Source organism: Drosophila subpulchrella, chromosome 2L (assembly GCF_014743375.2).
Source record: "Drosophila subpulchrella strain 33 F10 #4 breed RU33 chromosome 2L, RU_Dsub_v1.1 Primary Assembly, whole genome shotgun sequence".
Taxonomy (NCBI): domain Eukaryota; kingdom Metazoa; phylum Arthropoda; class Insecta; order Diptera; family Drosophilidae; genus Drosophila; species Drosophila subpulchrella.
In genome coordinates, this window is record NC_050610.1 from 21,147,423 (window position 1) to 21,163,158 (window position 15,736).

General features: G+C 39.9%; 2 protein-coding genes across 8 annotated transcripts in view; one reads left to right on the forward strand and one right to left on the reverse strand.

Annotated features, from left to right (window-relative positions):
* The window catches only part of LOC119548669, a 39,518-nt gene extending 25,695 nt beyond the window's left edge, over positions 1–13,823 (reverse strand). Inside the window, exons 1-4 of one of the 3 annotated variants that reach the window (XM_037856106.1) lie at positions 13,795–13,819; positions 5,177–5,250; positions 2,183–2,535; positions 694–866 (exon numbers count right to left, since the gene is read on the reverse strand). In XM_037856106.1, coding sequence (XP_037712034.1) covers positions 694–866; positions 2,183–2,535; positions 5,177–5,240 — 590 coding nt within the window. In that variant the 5' untranslated portion in view covers positions 5,241–5,250; positions 13,795–13,819. Of the gene's footprint in view, positions 1–693; positions 867–2,134; positions 2,536–5,176; positions 5,251–13,794 lie in introns of all 3 variants that reach the window. The other 2 variants (XM_037856105.1, XM_037856107.1) reach the window with 2 other exon arrangements.
* LOC119548666 overlaps positions 1–15,736 on the forward strand; it is a 131,506-nt gene that overhangs the window by 79,235 nt on the left and 36,535 nt on the right. For all 5 annotated transcript variants that reach the window (XR_005219317.1, XM_037856098.1, XM_037856095.1 and 2 more), the window contains exons 7-8: positions 9,540–9,767; positions 10,558–10,697. Coding sequence is in view for 4 of the 5 variants with exons in the window: in XM_037856098.1 (XP_037712026.1) it covers positions 9,540–9,767; positions 10,558–10,697 (368 nt within the window). In the remaining variant the exon portion in view is untranslated. The remainder of the gene's footprint in view (positions 1–9,539; positions 9,768–10,557; positions 10,698–15,736) is intronic.

The following is a 15,736-nucleotide window of genomic DNA, read 5'->3' on the forward strand; positions in this document are numbered from 1 at the left end:
AGTTTGAGAACTCTTCAATCTTGTTTTTTGCTCTCTTTTTCTATTTCAGAGAGTCTCGCCATCTTGCTTTTTGCTCTCTTTTTCTATTTCGGAGAGTTTCGAATAATGCTGTTTACTCATATCAGTTTGAGAACTCTTTAATCTTGTTTTTTGTTCTCTTTTTCTATTTCTGCTCTCTTTTTCTATTTCGGAGAGTTTCGAATAATGCTGTTTTGCTCTTACCCAGAGTAATTTTACCGCTATATCTTTCTCTTTTCTCTCTTTTTCGATTTGAGAGCATTTTTAAGAAAAAGCGTTTCTCAATATCATCTTAACATTCTTCAATGGCACCATGCTCATATCAAATTGGTCCCTACGTGAATATTTCCTGTGTAGTAGCTCTAAAATTGCATTTACATTATCGGAACGCATTCGGAATTTTGAATAGCCCAGCTGTTGCCAGGGATAACCGAGCATTTCCGCCTACAAGCAATCAAAATTCGCCACCTTAGCACCCTGGCAACCGATACCTCCGGTCAGCCAGGAGTCCTCCTCATCTTTCTGCATTTTTATTGCATTTTCATTGAAACCCTGGGACAGGGACAGGAGCAGGGACACCAGATAAGTCCGACCAGCTGTTGCTGGACTCCTTGACTTTCCCAACACGTTCAGTGTCCGCTGTTTGGCGAACCCCCACCCAATGTCTCAACTTACCTGACGCAGGAATTCAATTTAGTGCCAATCCCCAGTTCCGTGAGGCAGTGCAGGGTGGTCTCACAGGCGGCTCCAGCCTGCAGTGGGAAGACGACGTGGTGGAAGTATCCTTTCTTGCTCGTCGTCCAAGTAACGTGCTCAATTTCCAGCTTGACAAGCAGCTCCTCAAGCACCTAAGGCAGCGAAAAGTAGGGAACTTAGGGTGGCATTTCGCCGGCTTATGGCTTATGGCTTTTGCATTTAATTGGAATCGTTTCGGAGTGAATGTGATTATGGGGTGCTACGACTGACGATTTTGTCCAAGTGGTGCATCCATCAATCTTCGCCACAACCCGCCCAGCTAAGCCACCACATTCATCAGTATAATCTCACGCAAGATACAATTTGGGTGGCCTTTTACGCAGCACTGCGCTCGAGTCACGTTCTCGCCCGTTAAGTGCATCCTAACAAACGGGGCAACAATCGTCGTGTCGCAGTGCCAATCGCCACCGCAATCGCAGGAGCACACTGAGAGAAACTGGGTTTGCTAACGAAATATTTTTTGCACAATTGGTTCTACTTTTGGCTTAGCCTTAGCTTGAATATTTGAATAACTTGAAACAATAATTCAGTTTAGGGATATTGAGCCCTAATGCCAATAAAATATTTATAAAAAGAAATACGTATGATATTAAGTAAATGTATCGAAACTTTTTATCAGATTTGTAGTCTTATTAAGATTTGTTATCTTATAGCCTCAAGAGCGTGTTTATTAAACTGGATCATTTTTAAAAGACTTACTGCCTTTTATAATAAACACAATATCTATATTTAATATCACTTTTTTTGGGCTTAGAATTTTTATGGGTTATAGAAATCATACCACTTTATCACATAAGTTTAATATATAATACTATGCCGAATATTTTATTAATCTATACATCTTTACGTTTCTTTATACTGATTTCTTATTTTTGAACCAGGTGGAGATGATGTAGACAATAGGAACTTTAAATATATAATAAGCAAGCAAAAGAGCATTTCCAGAACATGAAAATGTTCCTTAAACCAAGAAATTTTATATATTTTAAATACAATTTAGTTTTTAGAATAAGATCTTTGAAAGAAAAAGATTTCAATTATAAAGCTTCCAAAGGATTTTAAAGATACTTTCATAAACCCTTGGATGCTAAAAATGCTGGTTTTAAACTTTAACTTTAGCCTCCAACTACTTTTTATTATTAGTTGAACTGAAATATCCTAGTCCTTTTTTTTCCCTGTGTGTAAATCGCTCTAAAAGCCGGCATCGAACCCTTGTCCTCCTGGCAACGCACACGAAAATCAACTTTAAGTGCTTGGGGGAGCATAAAGCTGTGCCCACTTGACCGGACCTTCTCCCTTCTTCCGATTCTGATTCGGGTCCTGATTCTTCCGACTCCTAACTGACCGTTCGAGGACTTACCTTCTCGAGCGGCACCACTAAATTACGTCTGTCCAGCGGAGCACCCACCGTGGAGGTGTCAGCTGGCCCAATCGGAACTGCTGTTCCTGCTCCTCCGCCTGCGGTTCGCTTGGGTCCACCTCCTCCTCCTCCTCCTCCTCCACCTCCTCTACCGCCCACTTGTCCAATTCCTGGGCCACCGCCCACTCCTCGTCGGTACTTGGGCACATTCTTGTCACGTAATTCAACTTCGAGTCGTAGTATTGCGTTGTTATTCTCCGGAAGATTGATGTTCAGATTATTGTTGCCACCTCCGTGGGCAGCTGCAGCGACCACAGGATGGCCATGGACGAGGTGTCCTGGATGGCCGGCCAGGCCCATTCCACCGGCAGACGTCTCCACCAGGGCATTATTTGAAGTGCCTGGTAGAGGGGTTAATGAAAAGGTGATATGGGCGTGTAGGTACATAAACGTAAGCTGATTTGCCAACAAGCTTGGGTTATAAGGAAATGTCAGGAGTTCATTTTCAGGTGATTAGTATTCCTAGAAACTCAGAATTGACAAATTAAATTCAAACCAAGTTGGCTATTGTTTTGAATCGGTGGCTCAATTCCACGCTGATTAGTTAATTCACGGGAATCGCACTATTTATATTGCAATTAGCGCAAATTGAAGTGATATTTTGGTATCCAGTTAAGCGTTTAACAAATATTTGGTTTCGACCCATGTACATATATATACCTTTTCGACCGCTAAGCTCATTTTTGCTGCAAATTACGCTAATTAAATGTCCGGACTATCGTTAACAAATAATGGCTGTTGTTATGCAATTACATGGGATAACTTATGCTCACGATTTGAACAGGGAACAATAAAAAATGCAAACACTAAGCTCCACTTGGGCTAAATAAATAAGTATATAAAGCGGCAAGCGAGAAATCAAATCAAAGTCTGAATAAAAACCACACAAAGGATCACAATTTATTATGCCAACGAGCGGGGGAAGCCAGACAGACATCGAAATGTAATATAAATCCCGCCACATTGACAAATGCCAAAATAAGGCTTAAATGCGCTTAGGCCAGAAGACAGGTCCCAGGACTTTTGGGGACCAGGACGCAGGACCCTTCGCCTGGCCGAATGTGTGTAAGTGTCAGAGTTTCTTTCGCATAGTTTCTCTGGTGGCCAAAGTTCCCAAAGTCAGCAAATTTCAACCACCTGACCAACCAGCTTCACATACTTTGCCTATTTAATTCCGTCTCGGTTGCCACCATTGAACATCTCTGTTTCAGGTCGCCATGGAATTGAGGGATCCGTGATTTATGTCTGACACCTATGAGCCAAGCTCTTCAGCTTTTCACCCCAAGTGCATGTCAATTTTTTTTGTGTGTTGTTCTTCGCAAGTCTTTTTGTTTGCTTAAGTATTTTGCACTCTTTAAGCTGTTGCCAAGGCCAATTTTTCTTGTCTACTTTCATCATCCCGCATTAAAAATGGCAAACGATATGTGTTACGAGATTAGAATACCCTGTGACCTACCATATGTGTTCCTGACTGCCTTATATTTTTAATATTATGCCAATAGCCAATAAGCAAATTATTTCTAAAATAAAATCTTCTGAAGAATTCGCGGTTTTTTTCTTTGCATATTTATTTGTGGGCTTACTATAGGATCTGAGTTCTGAAGAATTCGCTTTTTTTCCATGCATATTTTTCTATGGGAATACTATAGAATCTGAATTAAAAAAAAAAAAAACTTCTAAAGAAGTCGCGTTTTTTAAGGAAATAAGTGACGCGCTTTTTTCAAAATGTTAGAACTTTTTCTCTCTTCTGAGCAACTAACTATAATATTACTTTTCTAACTTTTCATTGCAGTTTTTCTAAGTTTATCAGGTCTTAACTGTCTTAATATAATATTAATTGATACCTTTCGTTTAAAGCTTAAGATTATAATAATATTTTTTTTAACTGAGGATGGTTTGCTATTATATTGAAAGTATTTTTTTGATATACCTCTGACCAGGGTAGCAAGGTGATTTATTTTTTCCCCGACCCGGAGCCACATTGTTCACGCCCCTTCTGGAGGCCCATTTCCCCCTTGAAGGCTCAATCCCCCCGTTCATAAGCTCAGTTTCTGCTCCATTGTCATTATCAGACCGGGCGATGCCATGGTGACAAACTAAATTAATGATGATTCTCTTTGATGGCTTTTGCCATCGCCTTGTTTTGTATTTAAATAAATATTTGATTAATGCTTCTGCGCTGAAAACGACTCCTACATGCCTGTTTTTGTCGCCGTATTGCACAAGATGCCATATTTCCCTGATGCCGTTTATTTCATAAATTATATTGTTTTATGGGTTTTTATTGTGGGCTTTTTATCGCTGTTGATTGTGATAAATGGTGGCTATATGGGCTAGTGGGCTGCAATTAATGCGATGGCATCTTCTTATAGATTCTCAAGGACTGAACTTTGTGTTGGCCACAAGATACGCCCACTAAAAACTCCTCTATTTACCCAACCTAGTCGCTCCGCATTCCACCGACCAATCTCATCGTGGCTAATTAAATTTTAATATTAAATTTTCGAGCTGCGAAATGTGCTACGTACGCTCGGCATCCGCTTGTAAAATTATCTTGGCAAAGTTTTCCCGAATTTTCCGCAAATGGTGGGTTAGGCGCTCCGAAGAGGCGAAAACAAAAAATCAACTCCCACGTGTGTTCTGGGGGTGTTCAGGCTCTGTTTCTGTCCGCCGGGGTTCATGCAACATTTATGGCGAGCTCTTAGGCCCGGAGAACACTTTTACGATGTCATAAAATAATTAATAACGCCACTAAACAACGTAATTACGCGCCTAAGCCCAATGCAAACAGGTATATGTATATGTACACGGATATATGTATATATACTGTGTATATGGTGAGTGGGGCCAGATTATGTGGTTGCCGACGCCTAGATAAATGCTACAGTTTCGTGTTAACAGAATTGCAACTTTGTATTTAATTAGGCACGGGCGCTTATTCAATTTGCCGCCCCGTTTTCGGCCCTCACCTGGTGGACTTACCGTAAATCAGCTCACGTTCAAAATTCGCCGTCGGCACAACGATTAGGAAGACCACGCCCGGCATCCTGATGAGCCTGCGAAAGGATGAGCCGAAAAAGTGGCCGTTTAGTTTGCAAATTGTGCAGCGAGACTTATGGCCATATGACACTAGCCTGAAACTCGACTAACTTACTGGATTTATTTTCAAAAGTCATGCCTCGTTAGAGAAAAAGGGGTCCTCACCCTATATCTTTAGACATTTATGTAACCAAAATTGAATCAAAATAATATGATCCAGTCAGAAGAGCCCTTTTAAGCATGATAGGCAAGTGTGGAAAAGTTAAAAAAAAAAATTTCTGAAGAATTCGCGTTTTTTTTTTTTGGCCTTTTGTATGGGAAGCCAAGTCATAAGGACTTTTTAAGCATCTTATGCAGGAGCACAACTTATTAAAAAATTAGTTTTAGTACAAAATAACATATAATTTGAGATTATTAAAAAATGTTCTGAAGAATTCGCTTTTTTTGGTGGTTTAGCTTGCAAACTGTGCAGTGAGACCTATGAACTTTGACTAACTTAATGTATTTTATCCTTATATGAAGACTTTATTAATTTATATATTGAATCATATCGGTTTCTTTGCATGAGCTAGACGAAGTTAAAGCCAGTGTCATAAGGGCTTGAGATTTTTGAGATTTTAAAAAAATGTTCTGAAGAATTCGCGTTTTTTGGTGGTTTAGCTTGCAAACTGTGCAGTGAGACCTGTGAACTTTGACTAACTCAATGTATTTGCTCCTTATCTAAAAACTTTACTATTTTTTATATATTAATCATATCGGTTTCTTAGCATGAGCTAGACACCATTAAAGCCAGTGTCAAAAGGGCTTAAGAAATTTATTTAAATGTAGTCTAAAGACTTGGCAGAACAACTTGTCAGTCTTAATACCGGCCAACGCCCAGATATGTGCATCTAAAACACGGAGTAGAGCCGTTTTTCGCACAACAACTTCAGCTCCCCACCATTTTACCGACTTTTAAACCCAGTCATCTGCATCTGCATTAGCATCTCTGTCCGGTTTCATTTGCGCTCCTCGTGCCTAACTTTTTAGAGTCGGAGCAACTTGCAGCCGTTAATGGGCTCTGAAGGTTGCTGCTATAAGTAGTTTGCGTTTTGTTTGCATTTTTCTAGGAGTACTTTTAGAAGTTTTGGCATGCTGATGGCTTGCAGATTATCGCAACAATTTCTTAATCAAAGTGCAGGCCAACTCTTTGGCTCGACGTAGTCGTATAGCCGCCCGTAATGTTCTCCAGTATCAATAAAAAGGTAGAAAGAGGAGGCCTTCGAGGGTATTTGCACACCCAGTGTTCCGACTACTCGAAATTAAAATGCCATTAGCAGCGAGTTGGGATAAGAACGATGCGAGTGCGATTAAACAGAGGAGCAGACAACGAGGCCAGGCCGGGGATATTACTGCCTCTGGAGTGCCGATGCCGAGGGTTAACATTAACCCACCGCTCCAGAAAGAACTCGCATACGTATAAGCGAATAAGAACCTGAGATTTAATGGAGCTGCGATTTTAACTCTCCAATGGAATCACTGCGGTTCTCAAGGCACGCCAGCAAGCTGGAAATGCATTTCCCCAACCGAGATTTACTCAAGAGCAGGCCAACAAGGATGCTCCTGGTCTCACATGGTGTCGAACAACTTGGCACAGTGCCTTAAAGGGGCAGTAAAAGTGTTACGATTTAAGGAAAGTTAATAGAGAGGTTAAAAATATATAAGCCAAAGAAGTAACATACATAATAGCATAAATAAATCAAATAAGAATTTCTATAACATCTGTTTACAAACAAAGGATGTCTAACAAATCTGATTTCAAGTAATTTTGTAAGAAATAGTGGTTATATCATGTTAAATATATTACAACTCATAAATCCCCTTGAGTTCTGGCACATTTCCCAATTATTTTTCTGTGTAACTAAGATTTTTTGAGTGCACCGAGGAGTCTGGGCGAAAAGGAGTCAACAATAAAGAGGTTCTCAGGAGAATCAATATTTGAATACACCTTATGAGCAGCCAGTTCTGCGCTCAGTTGACATTTTCCGGGTTCCCCAACCCACCATCCCGAGAAACTTTTCCACAAACTGTTGGGTTTTTTTTGTTGTTTGCAACACTTTACTTAAAAACTTTTCACAGCAGTCCCAAACAAACGGCCTACCCATACTCATTTTTATACTTTTCGGGGGTAAAGGGACAGATCCCAGGGCCTAGAGGCAGAGAGCCCGGGAGCGATTTCCCTGTCCTGTTCCGGTTTTTGGTCGGACCCATTCACCCGGTTTCCACAAGCCTCTTAGGAACTTTCAAGCCAAACAACCGAAGCCACTTTGCAGCACGTTCACTGTTGCACTTTTATTTTATTTTTTTTCTTTTTCTTACCACTTGCCATCTTTCATTTTGCGGCATATTTATTAAAAAGCAAGAAGCGCAAAAAATTACCCAAGCCCAGGGAAAATCATGGTATGGGGGGGGGTATAAATTCTTTTATATTAACCGAAAATATTTATTTTCCTGCTTGCTGCCTTCGTTTTTGTGCGCACTTTTCTGATTAATTCCGTAACTATATATTTGCACAACTTGGGTGAAGTTTTTCGCCGCGACCACTTGTGAAGAGTGCAAAGCCAGAGACTCCAGCCATTCGAGCTTTACTTTCCACTTCTCTGGAAGGATTTTACTGGGCCCTGGCATTCCGGCATTGTCGATCCGAGTGTTTGTGTGCCCCCAACAATGGAGCCTGCCGGTAATTTGTATGAGTACCTGATGCCGACCCACTAATTAGGGCACGAGAATTGCATTAGTTTGGCATTCGGCGAAAATAATTACAAACTGCAGGGCGAAAAAAAAATCCGAAAAAAAAAAAGCTCCAAGGTTTTTAAAAGGCGCGAAGGGGCCCCATAATTACTTCCAATAAGTTTTTGGCCACACAAACCATAGTGACCAGAAGAGACTTTCCCTGTCAGCTTTGATTTCATGCTTTGCCACATTCTCCCCGAAGTTCTTTCCAATTTCCACCCCCCAACTATTGTGAGGGTCTAATGCCATCTTAATTAAAAGCGCTAATTGGTTATGTCTGGAAAAAGTAGAGAAAAAGCCAGCACTGACAGCTCATCAACCCCTCAAATAATTTAAAAGGTAATGTAAACTTAAGATTCGGAAGAAACACTACTTCAACTTTATTAAAGGGGAGATTTAAGAACCTTATGGCTTTTGTTCTCCCACAGAAAAACCCTTGTGGTATTAAACAAGATATGACTCAATAGTATGAATATTTAAGCGTGCAACACAAAAAAGGGTAAGGGGAAACATGGAAAACACAGAAAAAGTTGGGTAAAACTTTTAGACAACAAAACTAACCACCGTATTAGGACTTGGGTGGACCGGCAGAGCCAAGCGGCTTTGGCATAATGCATAATCATTTAAACAAGGATAAGCCTCAAGTTGAGTCCTGCAGCCGGGCATTATGACACACCGTGGTGCACCGAAGTCCGGAAAAATTCCTTTTATGGCCAATTTGAGCGGTGAGAGAGCTTGGCCCGCAGCTTTAAGCCAAGGCGATAGGAAAAAAGCAGCCCAAAAGAGGTGAACCTCCAAGGCCGCTTAAAGAACTACAGGTGAACCTTTTTTTCTACCAAAACTTGCTATCTGAACGAGGTTTTTAGCTGTATTCCGATGCGGATCCAATGCCCAGTGGTGCTATTTGCAGGAATATATTATCATTAATTTCGAATTATAAAAAAGTTGCGTGCCAACGAGCTGGGGCTAAGCTGCTACAGTGATGAAAAAATGGAATATGGAATGGAAGAAATCATCTTATAAAACACAAAAGATATTAAGTTAGATGATCTAATTTCATATATAGTATATGTAGTAGTAAAAGTATAATCATACAATGTAAGTGCTCCTTACTTTAAGAACTGTTGTATAACGTAATATTAATATGACAATATCCTTAAATCAAATGAAATTAATAAATTAAGTACTGTCATACCTAAAATGTATAAAAATCGTTATGATTGAAGATAAATAAATCCTCTTCTTACTTTAAGAATTGTTTTATAAAATGATATAATATTAAAAAAATATCCCTAAATTAACTGCAACTATTAATTTAAGTACTGCCATATTTAAATGAAATAAGAATCGCAATGGTTGAAGATTGAGAAAATATTAAAACGGATTTTAAAAGTAATATATTCTTTATATTTATTTTTATCAGTGTAGAAACAGAAGAGGTGTTAATATCACAGGAAACTTGTTTCCCTTTAAAAGTAATCCCAGAAGCGTGTTAAAGACCCCAACTAAACGAGTTTTCCCCCTTTTCTTTCAGCTCGGTCGTGTTTTGCGGAACTTCAACATCACCAAGATAAGCGATCTGGAACTGATATCAAACTCCACCGATCGCCTGGACATAACCTTTCACTTCTTTGGGGTGAAAGGGGACTCCCAAAGGATTAGGGACGCCATCACCAGGATGGTGGAGCGTGGGAGGATTGGCAACTTCACCCTGGTGGCCAATTTCCATCACTTCGATGAGAACCCACCGCTGGGTTTGCTGGTGAGTGGCCATGTATTACCAAAGTAAAAGCATTAATCCATCTCTTTTTGCTCATGGAATTCCATGTAAAAGCTATGTCTGAGATATTTCATTGGTTTTTTTTTTATTTTTTGTTTGCTGGTTGCAAAGCATTCCCCAAGTTATCTATTGAATTTTTCCGGTTAGCCTGAATTTTTCGCACAAATAAATTGTAAATTCGTCGCAGTTTTTCCAGTTTTTCACTTTGCCATCTGGGCACATCCATCAAACGGAGGCATTTCATCATTGATTTTTGTCGAATGGTATTTTCATTAATTCGCATCCGAGAAGGCCATCAGGGCTATTAAAAGCGTAATAAATATACTACTGGTCCCGGCATTACATTTCCGATACATATTAAACAATAATTTATTAACTATTGAGGCGCGTGCTGGAAAAACAAATGAAAAAAAAGCAGAAGAAATACAGGGCGGTAATAGCCAATGTAGCAAAGTGCCGTGTTAATAAATATGCACATAAATATGTCAACAGTGTGGCACTTGACACTCGGACCAATGGCGAAAATAATTATTTATTAATTGCGGCCTGTTCGCCGAAACGAGAACAATTGGCCTCATCAGGCGGCCAGCAATTAAGTGGCATTAACATGACGAACAAGCCGCCAAAACCTCAGAGAATCGCCCCCAAGTTTGACGGACAGGAACTGGGGACTTTAACCCCACCCCACCCCACCCAACCAATCTCAAAGCCCCAAAACCCCAAAACCAAACTGTCCAGTGTCTAATTAGTGTGACATTGTATCCCTTTGCAGGAGCTGACCGTCAATCAACCGCAATCAGGAGTCCGCGAGGCCAGCGAGTTCATCATATCCTGCACCGCCCAGGGCTCATCCCGGATGCAGTTCCAGTGGTTCAAGGATGGGGCCGTGGTGAATGCCACCAGGGCGACGAGGTGAGTGCCGCTTATCTGCCAGCAGCCAGCTCGAAATACCATAAAACTTGGTTAACTTGGCATACAGAAAGTGGCGTCTGAAGTTTTTAATAAAATGGGGGAAAATAGGAAAAAATCTCTCGGTCCAAGCACAAGTGTTCAATTTGACTTTATGACTTTTACACATCAATAAACATGACATAAAAATGCCGGAATAAAAATGAAACGGCCAAAAAGGATAAATAAGTCAGGGCAAAGATAAAGATTTGTCAGTAGAAGAGGTCTTAGTATAGTGTGGGGTGGATTGGGGGTCGTCTAAACCGGAGACTGATTTCTGGACCAGGCTGAAAGCTAACCGCAGTAAGCCCGGCCAGAATGATTGATCATAAATCCAACAGTGTGGGCCAGCCGGAACACATGTGTGGCCAACATATACGAATGGCATTTCAGGACCCCATTCCAAAGACCCCCGAACCCCACTCTGCGAATCCAGATCCTTTCAGATCCACTTGGCTGGCGGGTGGTGGTGTGTAGGGGTGTATTACATAAAAAGCATATGGCCGTAACTAACGAGGGGCTGTTACTTGGCCGACTTGGCAGGGGTTATGAGGAGCTTAGCCCTTCCATGAACAACACCATCCACTAAAATCCACTAAGGGAAAACCATGTTGCCTTGACAATTCGCCTTGCAGCCGCACCGCAAAGCTCAAACTTTAAATGTGTTGCGTGAATGGGAAATGAGGGAAATGTGGAAAACGGAGGTCCTTGGAGTGGGTTCTTGGTTAAATGGGGGGAAAGGAGAAAACGGCATGTCGAGGGGGCCTTTGCACTGCACATGCCGATAGAATTCGCAATTCATTAACAAAAATTTAAGCGCTAGCAGGAATGCTTTTAGTATTTTGCTACAAAGACTTTTTGGCAACGACATGTCACGAAACGTTGCCAAAGTTGTTTTTATCAGCCACGAATCTTGAATGGCCTATTTCGAAATACTAGCAGAGCTCCTCATTTAATTTATTTAAATTTTAGAGACCTACGGAACCCCTTTTTAAAGTTGAAATGGGGCTCCTATGACGTATTTCCATTAATATCACCCTAAAATCAATGTGTTTCATAGTAATAACACAAAAAAATAGAATATATCATTGGAAACTAAAATAAAAATGTATAGAATTTTCTATTCACCCTTATTTAAGCCATATGACACTTGCTTAAATATCAAGCTACTAAATATATTTATTTAAAACAATCTTAACAGCTAACCATTTTTTATAGTTTTATATAAAGATTTACTTCAGGCTATCATAACTCTCATTGATAAATCCAATCAGTTAATCGAAATTAAGGCCAGTGTCATACTTCAAATTACAAGAGCTTACAAAATGTATTTTGTTTATTCACAGACAACATTACTTTAGCTGGTTATACAATCGCATAACTATCAAACCGAAAAGTGTGTGTTCTATTTTTATTTGGCATTCGCATAAGGGATTGCTCATCCGTATATTACCTTTCAAATAAATAAATGAAGGGCTGCCCACCGCAAATCGATAACCAAATCTATTCTCGGACTTTTTGTTATCCTGTGAAGCCAACTATGCGTTTTCCAACTGCCAACTGGTAGAACAATTCGGACCCTTTCATGGCCATTCCGCCAGCCCCAACCGAACTTATGATTACTTTTATGCATATTTGTACGGATCCCACATGTACAATGTACATACATTGTACATATCCATATCCTTGTTTTTCCAGCAGGACCTTCACGTTGGCTGGCAGGACTTTCCCTCCCCTTTTCTCCCATTTTCTCCCCCATTTTGGCCCACTTAGACGCATTGATGTGTAAAAAATGACTGCCGTACAAAGCCGCAAACACATGTTTCCCCCAAAAACGAAGGGGCAAGTATTAGTAAATATTTTAACTAAAGTGAAGTGAGTGAAGTCATTCATTTGGACATTTACCAACTTTGCATTATACAAACGACTACACATTAAATCCGTCCGATGACTTTACTTTTGCGTACTAAAATAACCGGAAGTAAGTGAATTTTTAATGCTTGATTTCACCGCAGGGAGCTGTTCACTTGGGGAAAAGTAATTTAGCATCGAAACAGGACTAGTACTATCCCTTTTCTTGATTAGTTGGCTATTTGTAAGCAATTACTTAACTTGGATAGTTTTCATATGCCAAGTAACCAAAAATAGGTAAAAAATTAAAAGGAAACTTATAAAATATTTAAGGGTTTTTGATTTTTAAATATGCCTATTCTATTCCAACCCTTTTTTAATTCTTCTTACAAATTAATGGCATTATAAAGCCTATATTTCCAATTTTTCAGATGCCTCAATTATGTATTTTTCTTATATTTTCAAATCCAATTATTGTGTTTAATTTTTCTAAAATGTGTATAAGCCTAGAAAACAAAAATCTTTTTCTGTGTAGAAAAATATTTTATGCTTTAAGAAAATATCAATGAAATATTTTGAAATTTAAGACACAAAGGAACACCCTAGCTAACTTAAACACTTAGTTAACTACATTGAGAAACCTTTAAGTCCGAAAACGGAGGCGTTCGACCGTTAATCTATTGGATTGGCAGTCGCCAAATTTTGACCCAGTTAGCAGATGTTTATCGGCAACAGCATAGGCCCAGCCCATTCGATTCCCAGGCCGAAACCCACTTAATGAATGCAATTATTTTCCAATCACGGCTCTAACGCATCCAAAGCTGGCTGCCAAGAAGCCCGCAAGCAGGACTAACTAACCCCAAACTCCCAAAACTGGGGCTTTCATTAACATTGCCATTTGAAGGCGGAGGTGGGCACATGTGTAAAGTAATCTATGGCTGCCACCGGGGTTCGCCCATTAATTGTGCCCCTAATCCTGTGTCCTTTGCAATGTGGGTCGAAGGATTGCCCTGAAGACAAGGTCGTTGGGCCTATTAAGTGCTACAACACCACTAATGTCATTATAGGAGCTGCGACTAAGCAAATTCTATCCATAAAAGCCATCTTCGATTGTCTGATTGAGTTTTATTTTCACTTCAATTGGTCATTTTCACTGTCTTATTTCACTTTCAAGGAGCAAAAGGACCTTTAAATATTTCACTTGGCTTACTTATAGCTTGTGCACACCTTTAAAGTCAGAAATCAACTGAGCTAAAGAGCAAGTAACCCACAAAAGATCACTTTTCCCCACATTTCAAACGTTTAACAAATTTCTGCTAATTCCATAAACAGGAGCTTGTGAAAATCTGTAAAACTATATTTTCAACTCTGACGTCTTTAACAACTATGTGTTATGTAAAAGTCAGTCTGCTCAGCAAACGCACAAAGTTGTATGGCTGGCAAACCAATTGACCTTTTAGAAAGCGAATCGAAATTCCTGCTAATATTAGCTTAACCCTAAGCACTTGCGTAATCTATATTTGTTTCAGCGCTATGAAGTGGAAGGGCTTGACTGCCTGTCAATGCAATTTCGAAACCCATTCCCCCCTTTTTTTCTCATTTTCGAGAGCCAAGAACAAGACGAAGACTTTGGCTCTGGCCAACGAAACTGTTGCAGTCACTTTTGGCCGGGCTCTGAAAATTTGTCAAAGTTGCTTAAAAGCCAAGGCAAAAATTCAATTTCAGCAGCCATGCAGCAAGCAGCCAAATTGCCTGACCCCAGCACGAGACATAAGTAAAATATATTTCGTATATATTTTACAAATTGGCTCAACCGGGGGCAACAGTAGTCCAAAATGGCAGCAACAAAGGGGCAACAACTGTCTTGACAACGCAGCCATGTTGTTGTTGTCGTTGTCTGGCACAATGGAATGCAGCTCATGGCTTATACAGGGTGCGAAATTAATCCTCCTTCTACCAAGGATTACACAAGGAGCTTAGTTCGACATAGTTTGTATGATTACCACCCCATCAATAAGCTGGTTACTTACTTTTGCCATACTTTAGTTACACGCCATCACCCTGTATTTCAATTATTTGGATGATAGTATTGGAACTACACTGAGCGTAAAAGCTACCCAAAATCCCAGTATCAAATAGCTAAATAAAATCCATAATATTAAATATTACATTTTACATATCAAAGTATGCATTCTAAATTTTGATCTTAACTCTTTCTAAATATATAATCCTTAACAAATCCTTATATTGAGTAAGTAAAAATAAAATAACAAATAATATTGATGAAAAAATCATTGTAGCAATTCTTGATCTTAAATAATAAGTAAACTTCCTGACATCCCTTTCTTAAATTAGTCAAAACATGCAGATTTAATTTTGTAATTATTTATCTTAGCTCTTTTAAAATAAATCAACTCCCATAAAATTATTTTATATAAGAAGTAGAGTCCAAGTTATCAAAATGTCCAGACTAAATTCTTCAATTCTTGATCTCAGCTATTTCTCGCCGTATCACATCTTGCAATTCTTACACCTCCTGCACAATTGTAACTCCCTTTTTCCTCAGTGCATCAATATCCGATGTGGGGGGTCACGATTTTCATTAGTTTCATTTGCCACAATGCGTCTGCCATGCTCGTCTCCTCGATTCTTTGGCCTGGCTTGGCTGTGTTCTTCAGTTGCGGGGTGACAATGGCACAATTAGTGACACCATGGCCATTCCAATGCCATCCTCCATTTCCTCAAAATTTGGCATTATCTCATAACTGGCTCAAACGAGACTCGCTGTGCAGTGTTTTCCTTGTCCGGACTTGTCCCTTCTTGTCCCGGCTCCTTGCAATTCCGGCTCCTTGGCGCCACTTGTGCAATAAATGGAGGAAGCTCCGCGGCTGATTGGACCGTTGCTGGGACGGATATTGATCAAACAGCTTGGGTTGTCGGACAAGGCTGAGACCCACTTTCCAGGCAGCGCGTGTCGGTTTGAAGGAATGCGATACAGTGGAGACCCCTAAAGTGGAAGCTTACGAAAAAAAATACTTGGAAGTATACTTCTTATAATCTATTCCTTTTACTAACAATGTAATACGGCAACGCCCGGTTAAATTCATTGAAAACAGTGGTCAGCAGCAGAAGAAGAGCTCACAATGACATTA